A 19,761-nucleotide genomic window follows, 5' to 3' on the forward strand; every position below is an offset into this window, starting at 1 on the left:
TCAGCACTGGGCATTGTTCTTGCATAATTACACTTACACCATCCGCTATAAGCCCACCAATCGACACACTAATGCAGATGCCTTGTCACGTCTCCCAGCAGGACCCGATCCGGCGTTCGACCAGCAGGAAGTCCTGTGCTTCCACATCGACTCTGCCTGCTGGGAGACTCTCGATGGAGTACTCCTCCACACACCGTCAGGTGGCTTGCGGAGTATGGATGTAGATGTAGATGTAGATTTCCTCTGACAGCCACACAAATCGCCACTTCTACGCGCAGGGGCCCCATTCTGCGGCAAGTCCTCCGCTATGTGACCCATGGTTGGCTTATCTACCTTACCCAACGTTTGAAAGCTGACTTCAGCCCGTGGCGTCACGTCTCACACAGACTTTCGGTGATGGAGGACGTCCTCCTGTTGTCCACGGACTCGGACGCCCATCGGGTAATCATCCCTCCGGATTTACGCCACCACGTCCTGCACTTATTACACTGCGGACACTGTGGGATTTCTCGCATGAAGGCATTGGCTCGATGACATGTCTATTGGCCAGGGATCGATGGAGAAATTGAGCACCTGTGGTCCGTGGTTGCACAGTGTGTGCACGTCATCAGGCTAGTCCTCCACAATCTTTCGCACCCTGGCCAACACCCAGCCAACCCTGGGACAGGATCCATCTCGATTTTGCAGGCCCCTTCATAGGCTCCATGTGGTTCCTCATCATTGATGCCTATTCCAAATACCCATATGTGGTTCGCACGGCGTCCACCACCACTGACGCCACCCTCACCACCTTGGCCCAGGTGTTGGCCATTGAAGGCCTCCCTCAGACGTTGGTCACAGATAATGGGCCCCTAATTCACGGCATCCTCATTCCAGACCTTCTGCTTCTCTAACAATATCAAACACATTCATTCTCCCCCCTTCCATCTCTCATCCAATGGCGCGGCAGAATGCCTGGTCCGCACTTTCAAACAGCAGCTGATGAAATCAGTGGAGCCATCGGCCACCACCTCGGACCTCACCTTGTTTCTCAGCACCTACTGCACTACACCGGTGGCCGGTCATAGTCCTGCTGAACTCCATCACAGGTGACAACCTTGGACCCTCCTCCACCTGCTGACACCATCCCCTTCTGGGCCCCGCTCTCGCTCCTGCCGGCGCTACGCCCCGGGCATGGCCTTGTGGGTCCACTCCTATGGCAGCACACATGCATGGATGCCCGCTACGGTGACAGCGGCTCATGGGCGGCGAGTGACGACCATACAGACACACAGAGGGCTCGAGTGTCGCCACCATAACAAACTCCACCCTCGGGCCGCTGCCTTGATTCCGCCCCCACCGCCTTCCCTGCTTCCTGGTGTGGACACGTCCCTCGAGGTGGAGCCCTTCCCTACAACTTCCATCTCCTCGCCGTCTCTGCAGACACCCCTTCTGCCTCGCCGGGGTATAGAGACACCCACTGACCCCCTGCCCTCTGGTTACACCTTGATGGATGCCGCAGACAGTCTGCCCTCCCATCTCCCAGTGGTCCCTCCGGACGTCTCACAACCCGTGCCCTCGTTCCGCCCGGCACGGCATTGTCTGGGGCATTTCTGCCCCTATGCACCAATTTCGGGGGGGGGGGGGGGGGGGGGGGGATCTAGTACCTTCCGCCGCGGAAGTCGAACAAGCGGCAGAACAAGTGGACGTGGTCAGCCCATAGAGGGCTCCGCATCCGCGGCGGCTATTCCGCACTGCGGCTCTCGCGCAGCGACGGCGCCACCGCTAAGCCACGTGCAAACAGCGGCCAATAGGCGCTCCCTCCGGTTTCATATATAGGGACCCGCTCTGCCCTAGTCTAGCCAGCCTGGTACTCGCTCGGGATTTCGTTTCTATCTCGGCGGTACTGCGTTCTGGTCGTTGCTCTTTGTTGACATTTGCCTAGCTCCGGTTCCGAGTGGATTTACATTTGGTGTTGTGGTTTCCACAAGCCTCCATTGTTTATCTCTTCCTTGTTGTGTCGCTATAGTCAGTCGTGGTCGGTTGTTGTCAGTTGTCGTTGGTCGGTCGTCCGACTCGTCCTGTGTTTACCTGGTGGTGCGTGCCCCACTGCCGGCGGCTTTCCCGCCTGGCGGCTCTGATCCGCAGCCCAAGGCATTCCCGCTGTTGGTTGTGGTTACAACACATACATTTAATTAATATAACCTTGTCTGACCTGTATTCATTTAGGCAGGAAGTACAGCACTATTTGAAAAAGTTTTAATACCTTGTCACACCAAAAAACCAAGGACATGCTAAAGATGTTACAGTTCACAGGGTGGAACAACATGGTACTAAAAAGTTACGCAGCAGAGCATTTTAGTTTCACAGAGCTGCATTTTTGAACAGAGTGCCTTTAATAAGTTCTTTGTTTTTTGAGCCTTATTATTTAAGTCTCCACTTTGCCTGAATCTAAACCATCACAAAATTAAAGATGGCGAAAAGGTATCTGAACAGTTTGCATGTTACCATCCAATACTCTGAAGCAGCTGATAAATGTTATTACATTATTTCTGTCAGTTACAAATCACTTAGAAACAAAATTAGAAATTATATTTAAATATCAGGGATACTGTGCACATTGATGCTGACTTGCTATTAATAGCTGAACATTTTGTTATAGTTACTTAGGTAAGTGTGCTGTCTGTGTTTTCCAGTTACAACGCCTTAGAATACTCAGTAGATATTGAATCGTGATGTGTTTCTATGCAAAGTCTGTATTATGAGGGGTGTTCAGTAAGCAATGCAACACATATTTTTCCTTGGGAAATTTCAGATGAATAATGTGGAATTTGTTGTGGTATGTGATGAAATATTCCCACTACAGACCCTATAATTTCATGAAGTTCTGATAGGTGGCGACACTATACGTAGCCTTCAAAATGGTATCTGCAATGGAGGTGCATTCTAAGCGGGGAACTGTCATCGAGCGTCTTTTGGCAAAAAACCAGAGCATTGCAGACCTTGATAGGTGCTTGCAGAGAGTCAACAGAGACACGAGAGTGAGCAAAAGCATGGTGAGTCATTGGACAAGGCATCTGTCATCATCGCAACAAGGTCGTGCAAACCTGTCTGATCTCCTGCATACTGGCATCACATGCACAGCAATGGCTCCTGCAATGTTGGAACGCTCAGACACTCATGTGAGGTGATCAAGGGATCACAGTCGAACACCTCGCTGCCCTCTCTTGGTTGTGCTGACACAAACATCTACCAAATGGCATACTCCAAAATGTGTGCCTGTTGGGTTCCTCACCACCGAACTGAAGACCATAAGGAGCAATGAAGGACATTTCTGCAGGATTTCTTGTGTGTTGCAAGGCTGATTGTGACAAATTTATAGTCACAGGCAATGAAACGTGGATTCATCACTTTGAATTGGAAACAAAATGGTAATGAATGGAGTGGTGCCACACCACCTCTCCTCCGAAGAAAAGGTTCAAAGCCACACTCTCAGCCAGTAGAGTCATGGCAATGGTCTTCTGGAACTCTGAATGGGTTATTCTGTTTGATGGCCTCCCTCATGGTGCAACAGTCGACTTGGAAGTGAATTGTGCGACCCTCAGGAAATTGAAGAAATTTCTGCAGCTTGTTCATTACCACAAAAATGTAAATAGACTTCTCATTCTCCATGACACCACAAGGGCTTGCACAAGTCTGCACACCTAAGAGGAGCTCACAAAAGTTCATTACACTGTTCTTCCTCATCCACCCTACGCACCTTCCACCTGTTTGTTCCAGTGAAGGATGCACTATATGCAAAGCAGTATGGAGGCAACATGGACGTTATTGATGTAGGAGCAAGATATTGGCTCCATTGGGACCAGTAGAGTGGCACCATGCATACATACAGACCCAACCAATAATTTGGTGTAAGGCCGTTGTATTGAACAGAAATTATGTTCAAAAATAGAGTTTTGTAGCCAAAGAGTAGGGAATAATATAGTATATTGCAATCCTGGAAAAACCAACTATTTTCAGAAATAAATGTGTTGCACTACTTATTGAATGCCTCTCGTAAAACAGCCAATAGTAAAATTTTGTATGATTTCAGTTGCTGTAGATATGTTCAGGTTACTGTTTGATGATTTATAAGTGCAGCTGATTATTATGACTCACAATATTTGAATTCTTCAGTAGTTGATTTAACCTGATAAAATTATGGTCTTCAGACCCTCCCTTTCATCTGACCATTTCAATCTCTTGCTTCTCCTGTGGCATTACACTGTTTCATTAAACTGTGTCATGTGAGAATTGAGCAACCTCCTGCCCTGTTATTAATTCTGTAGGAATTTTTCAACTACACAGTAGCGTTATGTGTGTACATTGGGAATTTCATTGCTTCTCAGCTACTCTGGTTAAGATGACAGTTTCTGAATAGTTATTGGCAACAATCTACAATCTCAGAATCTTATTGCTCTTGCACTGTGTATGCTGAAAATAAAAGGTGTTTTTTGTAAGCTGTTGATCCCTATCATCTTTGTGTTATCTGAATTCCAACAAAAATTGATCAACCTAAAATTGGTGTTGCATTGTTTGACTGCAGGTACTAGTTTATGACATCTTAACATTTGAAAACTTGTTACTGTGTGCTGAATTTTTGTGAATTTTTTTGATGAGTTGTTGTTAACAAAGACTGTATTTTGTACCATGAACTGTGATTCCTCCTCCTTTTCCTCTTTGTCCTTTTCTACCAAATACGAATTTATTTTCTTCAGATTAAATAACAGGTCTGAGGAACACCAAAGGTAATATTTAGTGCTAACATCCAACCTTTCTTTTGTGTGGTGTTATATAGTGCTATGTACAGGGTGAACCAGAACTCTACTGACAGACAGGCAGTGGTTGTTAATGCAAACTTTCTGAGTATTCTGGTATTAGTGACCCACAGTCTCTGATGGCAAATTACAGAGTAATAATGTAATTATGATTTATTCAGCTTATTGCCACCATCAACCTTGTTTCTGAGAAAATACCTTCACAACAACGAGGAAACTTGTAACATGCAATAGCCAAAACACACAACACAAAGTGATGCAAAAACTCTCAGATGCAAACGTACTGTGACATCACTGCCATGGATGTGCTAACAGCTCAGCATAATCCCATCGTATCACTCTTCCATTGCATTCATTAAACTTGTACATTAAGTGCCTATATGGGAAGTCTTCTATGCATAGTACTCCTGTGTATCACTCATAAAGCACCACTGACGCTGGCAGAAAACAAAACACTAGACAGAAACAAGCAGTAGGGAATCCAAACTTGAGAGTGATCTGCTAAAGAAGGAATCACTGAGTCAAGAGCAGGTACCCCGAGGAATGGGAAAAAGGCACAGTGTGCAACTGTGGACATTTACACTGTCATGCACTATTTTCAGTGCAGCACCGATGCAAAGCTAATTAGGGCAAGAAGCCAAATGAAATACAGTAACTCTGTAATGAACTGCTGGAGGCCGTGAGTCTCTTACACCAAAATACTCAGGAGGTATGTCTGAACTGCTTCAGTAACTTTATTGGTGGAGTACTGCTTCACCTTATACGTTAATAGGATGAAATCATGATACTTAGACTGTACAATCAGATGTTGAAATGCATGGTGTATTTAAAACAAAACACTTGTGGGACAAAAAATTGAAAAAATACCCTATCAATTTTTTGTGAAATCATTTGTCAAAAATAAGGGATAAAATAGATTAGATAAACATCTGATGTGCCTCTGAATGATGCTTGAAATTGTCATTTGATTGATGCTTTAAACTGTGTACAGTAATGGAGACACTTATACAGAGGGAGACCACTGTGTGAATTCCATCAGACAAGTATTCTCTATTGGTGGAGTTGTAAATGAAGGCAGTCGATTTTGGGCGCCTTCTGTGTACCTGATTTCACACATTCTCAGAGGACCAACAAGCATTTAGTATTGATCTGAGCACTCTGCTGTGAATGTTGTAGTCACTGAGCATACTAAACATGATCATAGCGAGTTACTTGTTGAATTTTTCTTCCAGTTATGAGTTGTCATGGCTGTAATGGTGGTAAGCAACAAATTGTACAAAAGCAAGTGAGAGAGAGAAAGATAATTTTGCAGTACACACATTTTTGTCTTGTGCAAAGCATCTTTATGTGTTAACCCCAACTGTCTTTTGAAGTCAGCGTGCTTCTGTCCCTTCTGTTCCTTGACCTGCGTGAGTCATCTTTGTTTGTGAATTGGCCAACAGTACTCTTTAAAACGATAAGAGTCTAAGTTAATCATGTAGCTTTAAATTCCCAATCAGCCCTCACTTGCTCGTCTCAGTAGACTGTTTGATTGTTTCCTGGAAATTGTCTTAAATGATTAATGATGTCATTTTATGCTCCTAACATGCTTGTTTTCATCTTGAATTTCAGTATTCTTTGATAAAACTGGAAATGGTATTAAAATAATTTGAAAGTGCACTAAAATTCTCCATTTGAGTCATGTGATGCCTGTTATGCCACTGGCTAGCTTGCTGCTCCTACTGTCACAAAGCTAATTCACAGAGATTATTTTGGTATTTGGTTTTCAGAAAATGGGCTACAACTGGTGTGTGGTGCCTTACTGTACAACCACAGCTATAAAAACGCCTGAAAAGTTATTTTTGACTGTTTCAGAGAATGAGAAGATGCCTAAAATGCGGTTGCACTGTACTGGAAATGTGCCGCCATGTCGACGTACAAGTTCCTTAACTTAATTAAAAATATCTTGCACTCGGAGGTTAACATTAATTTTGCTCCAAGATATTCTTTCCTACTGTTATAAGGAAGAATAAATTCCTTCAGTGAAATTAAACTTCCCGTGAAAATTGTCGACAGGTTCAGTATTACAAGCACTCTTTGGTAACTATACATTCTTTGGCAGTGCACTTGCTACAGGGTGTTTCAAAAATGATCGGTATATTTGAAACGGCAATAAAAACTAAACGAGCAGTGATAGAAATACACCGTCTGTTGCAATATGCTTGGGACAAAAGTACATTTTCAGGCGGACAAACTTTCGAAATTACAGTAGTTACAATTTTCAACAACAGATGGCGCTGCAAGTGATGTGAAAGATATAGAAGACAATGCAGTCTGTGGGTGCGCCATTCTGTACGTCGTCTTTCTGCTGTAAGCGTGTGCTGTTCACAACGTGCAAGTGTGCTGTGGACAACATGGTTTATTCCTTAGAACAGAGGATTTTTCTGGTGTTGGAATTCCACCGCCTAGAACACAGTGTTGTTGCAACAAGACGAAGTTTTCAACGGAGGTTTAATGTAACCAAAGGACCGAAAAGCGATATAATAAAGGATCTGTTTCAAAAATTTCAACGGACTGGGAACGTGACGGATGAACGTGCTGGAAAGGTAGGGCGACCACATACGGCAACCACAGAGGGCAACGCGCAGCTAGTGCAGCAGGTGATCCAACTGCGGCCTCGGGTTTCCGTTCGCCGTGTTGCAACTGCGGTCCAAATGACGCCAACGTCCACGTATCGTCTCATGCGCCAGAGTTTACACCTCTATCAATACAAAATTCAAACACGGCAACCCCTCAACGCCGCTACCATTGGTGCACGAGAGACATTCGCTAACGATATAGTGCACAGGATTGATGACGGCTATATGCATATGGGCAGCATTTGGTTTACTGACGAAGCTTATTTTTACCTGGACGGCTTCGTCAGTAAACAGAACTGGCGCATATGGGGAACCGAAAAGCCCCATGTTGCAGTCCCATCGTCCCTGCATCCTCAAAAAGTACTGGTCTGGGCCGCCATTTCTTCCAAAGGAATCATTAGCCCATTTTTCAGATCCGAAACGATTAGTGCATCACACTATCTGGACATTCTTCGTGAATTTGTGGCGGTACAAAGTGCCTTAGACGACACTGCGAACACCTCGTGGTTTATGCAAGATGGTGACCGGCCACATCGCACGGCCGACGTCTTTAATTTCCTGAATGAATATTTTGATGATCGTGTGATTGCCTTGGGCTATCCGAAACATACAGGAGGCGGCGTGGATTGGCCTCCCTATTTGCCAGACATGAACCCCTGTGACTTCTTTCTGTGGGGACACTTGAAAGACCAGGTGTACCACCAAAATCCAGAAACAATTGAACAGCTGAAGCAGTACATCTCATCTGCATGTGAAGCAATTCCGCCAGACACGTTGTCAAAGGGGTCGGGTAATTTCATTCAGAGACTACGCCATATTATTGCTATGCATGGTGGATATGTGGAAAATATCGTACTATAGAGTTTCCCAGACCGCAGCGCCATCTGTTGTTGACAATTGTAACTACTGTAATTTCGAAAGTTTTTCTGCCTGAAAATGTACTGTTGTCCCAAGCATATTGCAACAAACGGTGTATTTCTATCGTTGCTCGTTTAGTTTGTATTGCCGTTTCAAATATACCGGTCATTTTTGAAACACCCTGTATGAAAAGGTGTGATAGAGTATTTTAATTTATTTGTTAAATGACTCAACAGTCCTCTCGTGTGAAAACCAAATCACAGTTACAAAACTTCTTCACACTGATCAGGAACAGAGTATTGTTATATTTTCGTTGCCATTTGCATGCACTTACATTTTCGGATGCCGTTCACACACATCACATTGAAAATGATATTTTCTAGCTAATGTGACCACACAGTTTTTTTCTTTAGAAACAATTTTTTTAACTTCCTACTGTCTAGCTTGAGGTGTTTATTGTTTAAACTTTTGAAATTTCATCATCTTATATAAAGTTTGGAAAGTGGGAGACGAGGTACTGGCAGAATTGAAGCTGTGAGGACGGGTTGTTATTTGTGCTTGGGTAGCTCAGATGATAGAGCACTTGCCCGCAAAAGGCAAAGTTCCCGATTTTGAATCTCGGTCCAGCTCACAGGTTTAATCTCCAGGAAGTTTCATCTTATATAAAGATGAAGTTAGTCTGCTTCAAACACTGACATTAGTTTAAACTCAAATATCACAACCCTTAAGTTTGTATTACCTGCACGTTGCACGTGCTTTATATCTATTCATATAAAAAACCTCATCGTCCTATGCCTTCTTGTACTGTGGATGTGTGGTGATATCTTCACTACAATCAATGTTTTCCAAACAAGTGAATTGTTTGTTTGCGAAGTAAATGCATTTATCCTATGTTGACTATTTCTCAAACTGTATATAAAACAGAAAGAAACTTCCACATGGGAAAAATATATTAAAAACAAAGATTCCAAGACTTACCAAGCGGGAAAGCGCCGGCAGACAGGCACATGAACAAAACACACAAACACACACACAGAATTACGAGCTTTCGCAACTGGCAGTTGCTTCGTCAGGAAAGAGGGAGGGAGAGGGAAAAATGAAAGGATGTGGGTTTTAAGGGAGAGGGTAAGGAGGAGACTCCTTTCATTTTTCCCTCTCCCTCCCTCTTTCCTGACGAAGCAACTGCCAGTTGCGAAAGCTCGTAATTCTGTGTGTGTGTTTGTGTGTTTTGTTCATGTGCCTGTCTGCCGGCGCTTTCCCGCTTGGTAAGTCTTGGAATCAAACTGTATATAATACTACCACCATTGAAACAACTGCTCCTGTCAGTTCTTGCTAACAATTTTTTTTATTATTTCATGCAAAAACTTTTTAAAAAAACATAACCCTTCCAGGATTCAAAAATGAGACCTTTTCACTTGAGATGAGTTGTGCTGTCATTGTGCCTTCTGGGGGCAATAGCTCTGCTAAGTGCCTCCTATAGAGGAAATCAGCTCTAAGATTTGGCAAAAATATAATTTTATCATGACCAATAGTTGACACTCTAGTTATAATATACAGACTCATTTGCAAAAGCTCTGCAATTCCTTAGTTTTGAGTGAGTTTAATGGTGTTGTAATTGCATTTTACGTCAGTAAATAGCTAATCTCTATGCAGAAAAAAGTACATAAAAACCTTGTAACTTTGGTTAAAACTCCTATAATACATGTGAACTTTATCTTATTCCTAGTCAGTGATGTTACCAGAACTTAAGCCAATAACAGAGCATTGTCGATCATGTCACCAAATCTTAATATTTTGTGAGAATATTAATCGTAAATGCTAATTTAATGTTATAATCAATCAGAATAACAACAATCTGAACCATCTTTTTAACGTATGAAAATAGCCTATTTCTAGCATCATTCAAAGGCACCTTACTTCTTATTTTTAGACAAATCATTTTGCAGAACTTTTGATGTGTCCCCCCCCCCTCCCCTGCCCCCTCCTCCAAATGTTTTAAGTTATGTTCAGAAAGCATAAAATATAACACATTTCAATATCAATCTGTTTTCACTATTATTATTTTTATAATTATTATTCTTTCCTGTCTCAGACGTTATGTCTGGTTAAAGATGGAAAGTGACGCGGACTTTGATCAAGCGTGACTTCCTTTTAACTGTACGGTATATGTTACATTGCATGTAGGAACTTTTGGGTAATTGAACATGTACCAATAATTACAGATTTCTGTAGTTGTATATATACGTTTGGTTGTAGCTGCATTGCATTGATGTACTGGTGGATATTGTGTGGTATGACTCCTGTAGTTGATAGTATAATTGGTATGATGTCAACTTTATCCTGATGCCACATGTCTTTGACTTCCTCAGCCAGTTGGATGTATTTTTCAATTTTTTTCCTGTTTGCTTCTGTATATTTGTTGTATTGGGTATGGATATTTCAATTAGTTGTGTTAATTTCTTCTTTTTATTGGTGAGTATGATGTCAGGTTTGTTATGTGGTGTTGTTTTATCTGTTATAATGGTTCTGTTCCAGTATAATTTGTATTCATCATTCTTCAGTACATTTTGTGGTGCATACTTGTATGTGGAAACGTGTTGTTTTATTAGTTTATGTTGTATGGCAAGTTGTTAATGTATTATTTTTGCTACATTGTCATGTCTTCTGGGGTATTCTGTATTTGCTAGTATTGTACATCCACTTGTGATGTGATCTACTATTTCTATTTGTTGTCTGCAAAGTCTGCATTTATCTGTTCTGGTATTGGGATCTTTAATAATATGCTTGCTGTAATATCTGGTGTATTATTATTATTATTATTATTATTATTATTATTATTATTATTAAGAGTACATAGATCAAGAGAAAGAATAAAAGATACAATTTATACTGTGATTTGATATGTTTTGACCCTTCATTTACATAGCTAGCAGCAGCTGTTTGTGAAATATTTCAATTTTGCCTCAAATTACTAATTAAGTTCTTGTAATTATCCTGATTACATTCAAGCAATGAACTCTTTGTTAACAGAAGTGGACTTCACATTGGTCAATTTGATACCATATTTGGTCATTTATTGCTCTTCATTTGACTATGAAAATTTGGAAAAGAATCTATTGTGTATTTTATGGAGGGTCTTTTTTTGCTCTGTTCAAACATCTGGCCAATAAATCATCACATTGCCACCCATAGCTGAATCTTTAATTCTTTAAGTAGAAGTTCATGTGTAGTTGTGGGCAAAACGCAGAGTATGTATTACTGTGGTAAGCATTTGGTTATTTATCATAGATTTATTACTACCATTGTGGCTGCTTTATTTCCTTTAGCCAACTATGTGAAAATTCATTTATTTTAAAATCTACAACAAAGTATTGACATTTCTATGATGAAGGACATTGTCTGCAAAAACCTATTCATTTGGTTTCAGTTCATTTGCTTGTATTCACTGCAGGAGATTTTGTTAATTTTTTGCAAAATTTTAAACAAAATTTTTGGGATTACAGTGAAGCTAATCTTCCTCAACATGCTCGCAAGGTTGCAGTCAAGGAATTACAACGGCTTAGTAAAATGTCACCCATGAGCCCCGAGACTGGAATAATAATGCGCTATGTTGAACTGATGGTTGATCTCCCATGGTCTAAGTCTTCTGTAGAGACGTTAGATTTGAATAAAGCTAGACAGGTAAGACATTTCTTGGATGGTACATGTATGTAATTAATCTAATACACTAATCTATAACATAATGATGATGACTATATTGTAACATTACAATTAAATTTTATCTGTCCTAAGTTCTCCCTTGGTCTGAAATTGTGTGTGACTCTTTTAATTCCTGTTCAGTTCAGTTCAGTCCTTTTCATCCTTTAACATATACAGGTATATAAAGTCCAGAAAGTTTGGCATTTGCCTTTCACTTGAAATGTGATAATTTTATATGTGTATGGATGGTTATTCGTAAGTGCCCCGGAGGTTTCAGGAGATGAGTACATGAAAACTAAAATAAAACAAGGGAAAATCCAGGTGAGAATGTAACAGTATTATGAAAAGGAAAATTGCCACTCTCCATATAATGGAGATACTGAGTCGCAGGTAGGCACAACAGAAAGACTATCACAAATAAAGCTTTCATCCAGTAAGGAATTTGTCAAAAACAGACGAGACACACGCATGCGCGTGCGCACGCACACACACACACACACACACACACACACACACACACACACACACACACAACTGTAGTCTCAGACAACTGAAACCATACTGTGAGCAGCAGCAGCAGCGCATGATGGGAGTGGTGACTGGGTGGGAAGGGGGAGAGAGAGTGTGGTATAGGTGACAGATAGTGAAGCGCTGCAGGTTAGACGGAGGGCAGGGGAGGGAGAGGTGGGGAGGACGGGGTAGCAGAAGAGGAGAGAAGTAAAGAGACTGGGTGCAATGGTGGAATGAGGGCTGTGTAGTGCTGAAATGGGAACAGGGAAGGGGGTGGATGGGCGATGACAGTGACTAACAACTAATAGAACTAGATGCAAGACCTGCCCCATACATCCTCCCACCACCACCTACTCCAGTCCGGTCACAAACATCACCTATCCCATCAAAGGCAGGGCTACATGTGAAACCAGTCTTGTGATTTACAAGCTGAGCTGCAACCACTGTGCTACATTGTATATGGGCATGACAACCACTAAAAATGTCTGTCCGCATGAATGGCTACCAACAAACTGTGGTCAAGAAACAAGTGGACCACCCTGCTGCTGAGCTTGCTGCCAAATGTCATCCTCCATTTCAATGACTGCTTCACAGCCTGTGTCATATGGATCCTTCCTACCAACTCGAGCTTTTTTGAATTGTGCACGTGGGAACTTACCCTGCAATACATCCTACATTCCCCTAATGCTCCTGGCCTCAAACTTTGTTGGTCGCTGTCCTCACCTATCCAGCCCCTTCCCTGTTCTCATTCCACCACTACACAGCCCTCATTTCACCATCGCACCATCATTTTACTTCCCTCCTTCTCTGCTACCCCATCCTCCCCACCTCTCCCCTGCCCTCTGTCTAACCTGCAGCACTTCACTGTCCGCCAGCCCTACTCTTTTATCCCTCCCCCTCCCCACCCTAGCTCGCACACAAGTTTTTAACTGACATTACAGGTGCTCAGTATGGGTACCTGTTGTGACATGGCGAAAGTCAATACAGTAGTCAAATTTTTGTCACACATCCCAACATGTCATGGTCAATATTGTGACCGCTTACTTGTCCTTCCTTGCAACTCTTCAAAATCAAGTGGCAATGGAGGCAGTAACACATTATCTTTGACATAACCTCTAAAGGAGAAATTACACAGGGTTAAGTTAGGTGACTGAGGGGGGGGGGGGGGGGGGGGGGCTGAAGTCATTGTGAGAAACATGCCCAATCCAGTGCTGAGACAGTTGGGCATTGAGGAAATCTAGACCATTAGAAAGAAAGACTGGTGGGGCACAACCTTATTGCAAAATTAAATCTTCATTGTCTTACTGTAATTGTGGAATATGCCATTGCTGCAGAGTGCCCAGGTGCACAAAATGAGTCACAGTTTCCCCTGAAAATAAAAATGGTCCATAAACTTTAGAAGGTGACATGGCACAAATTAACTTTATGTGAATCATCAGTGTGTTCTATGATCTAGTGTAGATATTCTATGACCCTAACACCTGATTTTATTTCTAGGCACATGAAATATGTTTTTGTTATTGAAAACAAACATCTACCTTCCTCCAGTTGTCATCGAAAGCCATTACAACAGTCAGAATGAAGATGATTGTACCGAACATTCAGCACATGTAACAACTACTGCCAGTATGGTTCTACATGCAGTTGTGTCAGACAGTTGACTCCAGTATCTGCAGTTTTCTGCTTATGTGTGTAATTTATTTCTTCTGGCTGCCGATGAATAATTCCCACACAAGCACCACCTTTCCTGCACATGATTCCAGCTGGCCTGTTGTCTTCGCACCACATGAGCAGTCAGTCTCACAGAACATGGATTGTTTTATCCATTGAAGCTTTTACCCGATATATGGTGTGAATCATCAGAGAAGCATAACATTTGACTCAAATTTAGTGACTTCAGAGACACACAATACATGCATTCCCCCAAATATGTAATGTTATGACATGTCTGCCCGCCAATGGCTCACTCTGAATCTATGCCATGGCGTGTACTATGAACTGAAACTTGGAGAGATGCTCTATTAACTGATATGTGTCATTTTGCTGTATGTCCTGTATTTTCCACACTGCGTCCTCTGAAACATGGAGAAACTTGTGAATAAACGTATACTCAACTGTAATTTCGTTATTTTGTGATCTGACGTAAAGAATTTCTGACCTTCTATGGAGTTGTCCTTTACACTGTCAAAATGAATGAAATTTTGGTTTAAAATAACGGTAGTGTGTAAAATATGTTGCAAAGTCCATTGGTAAGCAATCATCTCCAAAATCAAAGGTTCAGTGTTTGTTCTCCAGTTGATCCCAGGCATTCTTCTGGTTTGCAATGAAACTTTCACTCATGGTACTGTTTTGTGTATCTGGAACAAAGTAGAGTAGCACTGTAGTTTGGATCCAACATCAAAATATAGGACCTCCTATAACTTATTTGGGTGTCAGTCATCACATCGAAGGAAGCAATAAAACTGTTCCTAAAAGCAATGTGGTCTTTGAACCGATTTTCAGGGTTCACCAGCACACTGAAAATGAGATGTACACTGATAAGCCAAAACATTATGACCACTGCCAAATATGATGTTGGATGCCACCTGGTGGCATTGCAGGCACATGACATGGTAATGAAAGTATGTAAGTGGAGCAGACGTGGATGAGGGATCCCCTTAGTGAAGATATGGGCTGAAAATGGGGGAAATCCATTGAGATAAGCAACTTTGACACCAGGCAGATTATTATTATGCAGAGCCTGTGAACGAGTATCTTCAATGTTACTGTCATGAGCATCTACAAAAAGAGGTAGGACAGTGAAACTTCCAATATGCACCATATGGCTGGATGTCGGTGGCTCTTCACATAATTTAGGGTTCGGAGGCTTGTCTGCTCTGAAAACTGGGATAGATGGTGACATGTGCCAACTCTGCCAAAAGAGCACAATGCTGGTACACACGCAAGTGTGTTAGAGTTCACCGTTCATCATACATTGTTGAACATTGAGCTCCGCAGCAGACCACCCCTATGTATTCACATGTTGACCCAAGAAAATCACCAATTACGATTGCATGGGCACAGGACTATCAGTCAATGGAGATGTCAGCTCTTTGGCTGAATCACATTTTTGCTGCACTAGGTCGATGGTTACCTCCACAGACGCTGTCATTGATGTGAACGGTGTCTTAAAATGTGTAGTGCGATATGGATACAGGATGGTGGGAGCAGTATTATGCTATGGGAGACATTCTCCTGCACCTCCGTGGGATCTGTGGTAGTAATTGAAGACACACTGACAGCTGTGAACCACCTGCATCCCTTCATGCTTGATGTTTTTCTGTATGGTGATTCATCTTTCAGCAATAAAATTGTCTGTATCTTGCAGCCAGAACCATGCTACTGTGGTTTGAGAAGCATTATAGAGAAGTCACGTTGATGTCTCGGCAACCAAATTGGTCTGATGTAAATCCTGTGGAACGCATCAGGGTCGCTATTGTGCACCATTACTGTGTATGCAAATTAGCAGCCTGTTATGTATACGGATTATATGGCCTGTGCATAGCTATCTAATGCCACAAACCTGCCAACAAACTGTCGGATCCTGATGTGCCGGATCAGTGATATATTTCATTCAAAAGGCGGAGAAACAAGCTATTAATCAGGTGGTCATAATGTTTTGGCTCATCAGTGTATACTTGAAAATTTTATTGTCTTTCCCAGTTCGATATTTATTCCTTTTTGCGTGCAGGATTTGGATGCTGACCATTATGGACTCGCAAGACTGAAGCGTCGTGTCCTGGAGCACTTGGCAGTCCGGCAGTTGAGAGATGGACTGCGGGGACCATTGCTGTGTTTTGTTGGACCCCCAGGGGTTGGGAAAACCAGTGTTGGCAGATCCATTGCACATTCCCTTGGACGCAGTTTTCATCGGTGAGCATGTTGTCTGTCTGTCATTTCCTGTTCCAGTAATCTCTTAAGGCTGTGTTTATTAGTTATAGTTAATCTGTGGGTCACATGTTAATTCCATGTGGTAATTTTCTCTACCTGACTGTAGTTTGAAGTATGTGTTCCTGCTCAGTTATTCATTATAAATAAGGTAGCATGCATTTAGGTGCAGTAAATTGGATGTGACAAAGAATGAAATGAAGGATCGTGACATATAGATCATTTTCCTGATTATTGAGGTTGTCATAGTCTTCCTCTTGAATCATGCTGTGAAATAACAAGGCTAACAATATACTTTAAATAAAATTACATATGATGTACAATGCAGTGCAGAGACTTTCTTTGAACTTTCACTTACTAACTGCTGGACTGAGAAACAGACAGCAAATAGTTATAGAGTGAGCTCCCAGTTATCAAGTTTGTGGATTATCCGTACATAGTTTGATGACTTATGGAAAAAGAAGAAGAAAGAATCCTGAAGTCTTCCATCATAATTAGATAATGTTTTTGTTTAGAATACACTACTGTGCACACTACTCATATTTTACTTCCTGGAGACGTAGCAGGCCCCAGTCTCATTGCCAGACATCCCTGAAATATTTTTCATTGTTTCCCATGTTCCTCTTTTAAATATGTGAACATGACCTCCTAATGTATCTACAGCCAGTTTATTATCTAAATGTTTGCTTAGCCCTTGGAGTTAAGTCATTAATTTCCAATTGTTGTTTCAGATAAGTGACATGTAAATAATGCTGTGGGCTTTAATGGCTACATGTAACAGCATATTAATAAGTACAAAAGTAGCAGTTTCCATTAAGAATATGTATTTTGGATTATCTGTATCTTTCAATTATCCATGGACTCGGTTTTTAATAATAATAATATGGATAATGAGGAGCTCACTGTACTTAGATACCTAGTGAAAGTGTGTGCTATCCAGTGATAACTGAGGGTAACAGCTGATCTGTTTGCTGATTTATTCCAACAAAAACCAATGGAGAGCATGTATCATTGTAAAGGATTGTGAATCACTTCTCTTTTGTGTAAATTAGTTTATGGTAACAGCCCTGTAAAATTTTTCATGAAACACAAATGTCAACTTTTTCCCATAAAATTGGGTTATGCTCAGGAAAGAGGTGCTAAGAGAAAAAGCTGTAAGAACAGCAGATGGTCTCCATGAAAGTAGTTCCATAAGTATTCAGACAGATTTTTCACTATGACAGAAAACGTGAAAACATGTATATGTATTCTGGAAAGGCCTGTTAACCTAACTCACCTTAAGTGAGTCCAGAGAAAAAAGAAAAGTATACGTACACACATAAAGACTCAAAAAATTAGTTGAAGAAGATTAAAAAGGGAAAGACACTGGATCTGATATCAGGAATTAACTGGTATGGTGGTGATGACTGGATGCAATGGCTTGCCAATCCACTGACAAAGGAGGCAGATTTATCATCTACTTTTATTGTCATTGCAAGTGTTGGTGTTTATAATATGGGTAATGGGTTGGACAAGTACACTACCAGATGTTCTCATTGAGTGCAAATATGCACTTAGTGTTAGCTTTGATTAATAGGTAATTTAATTTTAAAGATAAGTAAATGGCTCAACATAAATTATTTATAAAAAATATCATTTTGAGAGTGATTCAATTTGAAGAAAAGTTCACCGAGGTGGAGCTGATACTACTGCACATTGGGGATGCATCTTAATTTTAATTTGTCCATACATGGAACAGAGATAATGCCATTTACCTGGATCACCGATAATGAGTAGTAAAAGATACACTGCCATAAAAACATTTCAACACCTGGAAAAACAATGTCACTTTTGATCTGATGACAGAATATACCACCTGGGGGATGGTGGGTGTACTGATAATATCAGTGTCCTTCAACAGCAGATCACATTGTGGCCTAGCTACCAGAGGGGCACCTGTGTACACCATTTTAAAGGGTGTGCTCACAGCCAAAAGGCTAAGCACGGTGCAGACATGTAGAGCAAGCAACCATGTCACAGCAGTGCATATGTGCTTCCTGCAATTATTTTAGCAAGATTGAGGGGGTCAACTTGTGGCCTACAAGTGGCAGAATATCATTTTGGAGAATTACCACAGAGGTTAAAGATGGAATGTCAGTTGCGCAGTGATGCTGGCAGCAGTGGACAGGTGAGGGCTTTCCACTCAGACAAGATTGTGGATGTCCATGTAGCAGTCTTCTGCCAAGTGTGTCGTTTGTAAGGGCAGCAGTGGAGGAGCATGTAGTTTCCACTGCATGTACAAGACCAGATGTGACCTCATAAGTATCAACAAACTGTTATCAACCAGTTACTTGCACACACACCTCTGTCCTGTCATCCACTTTCACCACGGCATTGACCGATGTAGGTGGCACAGTGATTAGCACACTGAACTGCTAGTTCAGGAAGACGAACATTCAAATCTGTCTCTGGATGCGGAGCGTGCAAACACTGGAATGGTTCCTTTGAGAGAGCATGGCTGGTTCCTTGCCTACAAGAGAAACACTAAGAGCTTGTGCTCTCTCTCTCTGAAGGCCTCAATGTCAGCAGGCTGTTAAACTCTAGTCTGCCTCCTCCCTCCACAGCATTTAAGTGCACTGCTTGACTGGTTCCATCAGAGGATCAGTTGGAAGATGGACTGATGAACCATGATCTTCAGCCTGAAATTAAAATTCTACCTGTATGCAAGTGCTGGTTGTTTGCACTGACGTCGTGGACCTGGTGAGTGCTATCTCGAAAAGTGTATTAGTCTGAGACACATAGATCCTTCCCCAGGCCTGGGGACGTGATGAGATACAACCCTCATTCACCTTTGCTCTTTGGGTGGGGAACACTAACCAGCACTTGATATAAGCAGAATACTGTTAGACCAGTTGTTCTGCTGTTCTTGTAACAGGAAGGTTATGTGCTGTTCCAATGGGATAATGCTCGTTCACAAGCTGTATGTAAAACTCGGTGTTCTCTGCAAGACGAACAGCAGCTTCCCTGCTTGTGCGATCATCAGACTTACCACCATTCAAGTACGTGTGGTTCATGATAGGACAACAAGTGACTCATGCATCTTGTCCACCTACAACTCTCACAGAGCTAGGGGAACAGATTGGGTAGAAGTGGAATAACATATCTCCAGACTGTATTGGTCACCTTCATGTTTATCTGCATACCAAAGCCAGTGCCTGCTTTGTTGGACATTGCAGACTAATATTGATCTTTTAGCAAGGGTCCTCACCTTGTAGTCCCCCTGGACTAACCCTCCACTAACCTGTTTCTCTAACCTTATCTTTCCCCTGTAGCCTTCTCTCTTCTGTCTACACCATTCCTTTCCTTTCCAGATT

The 19,761-nt window shown here is 41.9% G+C and overlaps 1 protein-coding gene across 1 annotated transcript in view; it reads left to right on the forward strand.

The window, feature by feature from the left end:
* The window catches only part of LOC126278596 (lon protease homolog 2, peroxisomal-like), a 132,735-nt gene that overhangs the window by 85,516 nt on the left and 27,458 nt on the right, over positions 1-19,761 (forward strand). Inside the window, exons 7-8 of the mRNA XM_049978816.1 lie at positions 11,776-11,953; positions 16,212-16,393. Coding sequence (XP_049834773.1) covers positions 11,776-11,953; positions 16,212-16,393 — 360 coding nt within the window. The remainder of the gene's footprint in view (positions 1-11,775; positions 11,954-16,211; positions 16,394-19,761) is intronic.

This window comes from Schistocerca gregaria, chromosome 6 (genome assembly GCF_023897955.1).
Source record: "Schistocerca gregaria isolate iqSchGreg1 chromosome 6, iqSchGreg1.2, whole genome shotgun sequence".
Classification (NCBI taxonomy): Eukaryota; Metazoa; Arthropoda; class Insecta; order Orthoptera; family Acrididae; genus Schistocerca; species Schistocerca gregaria.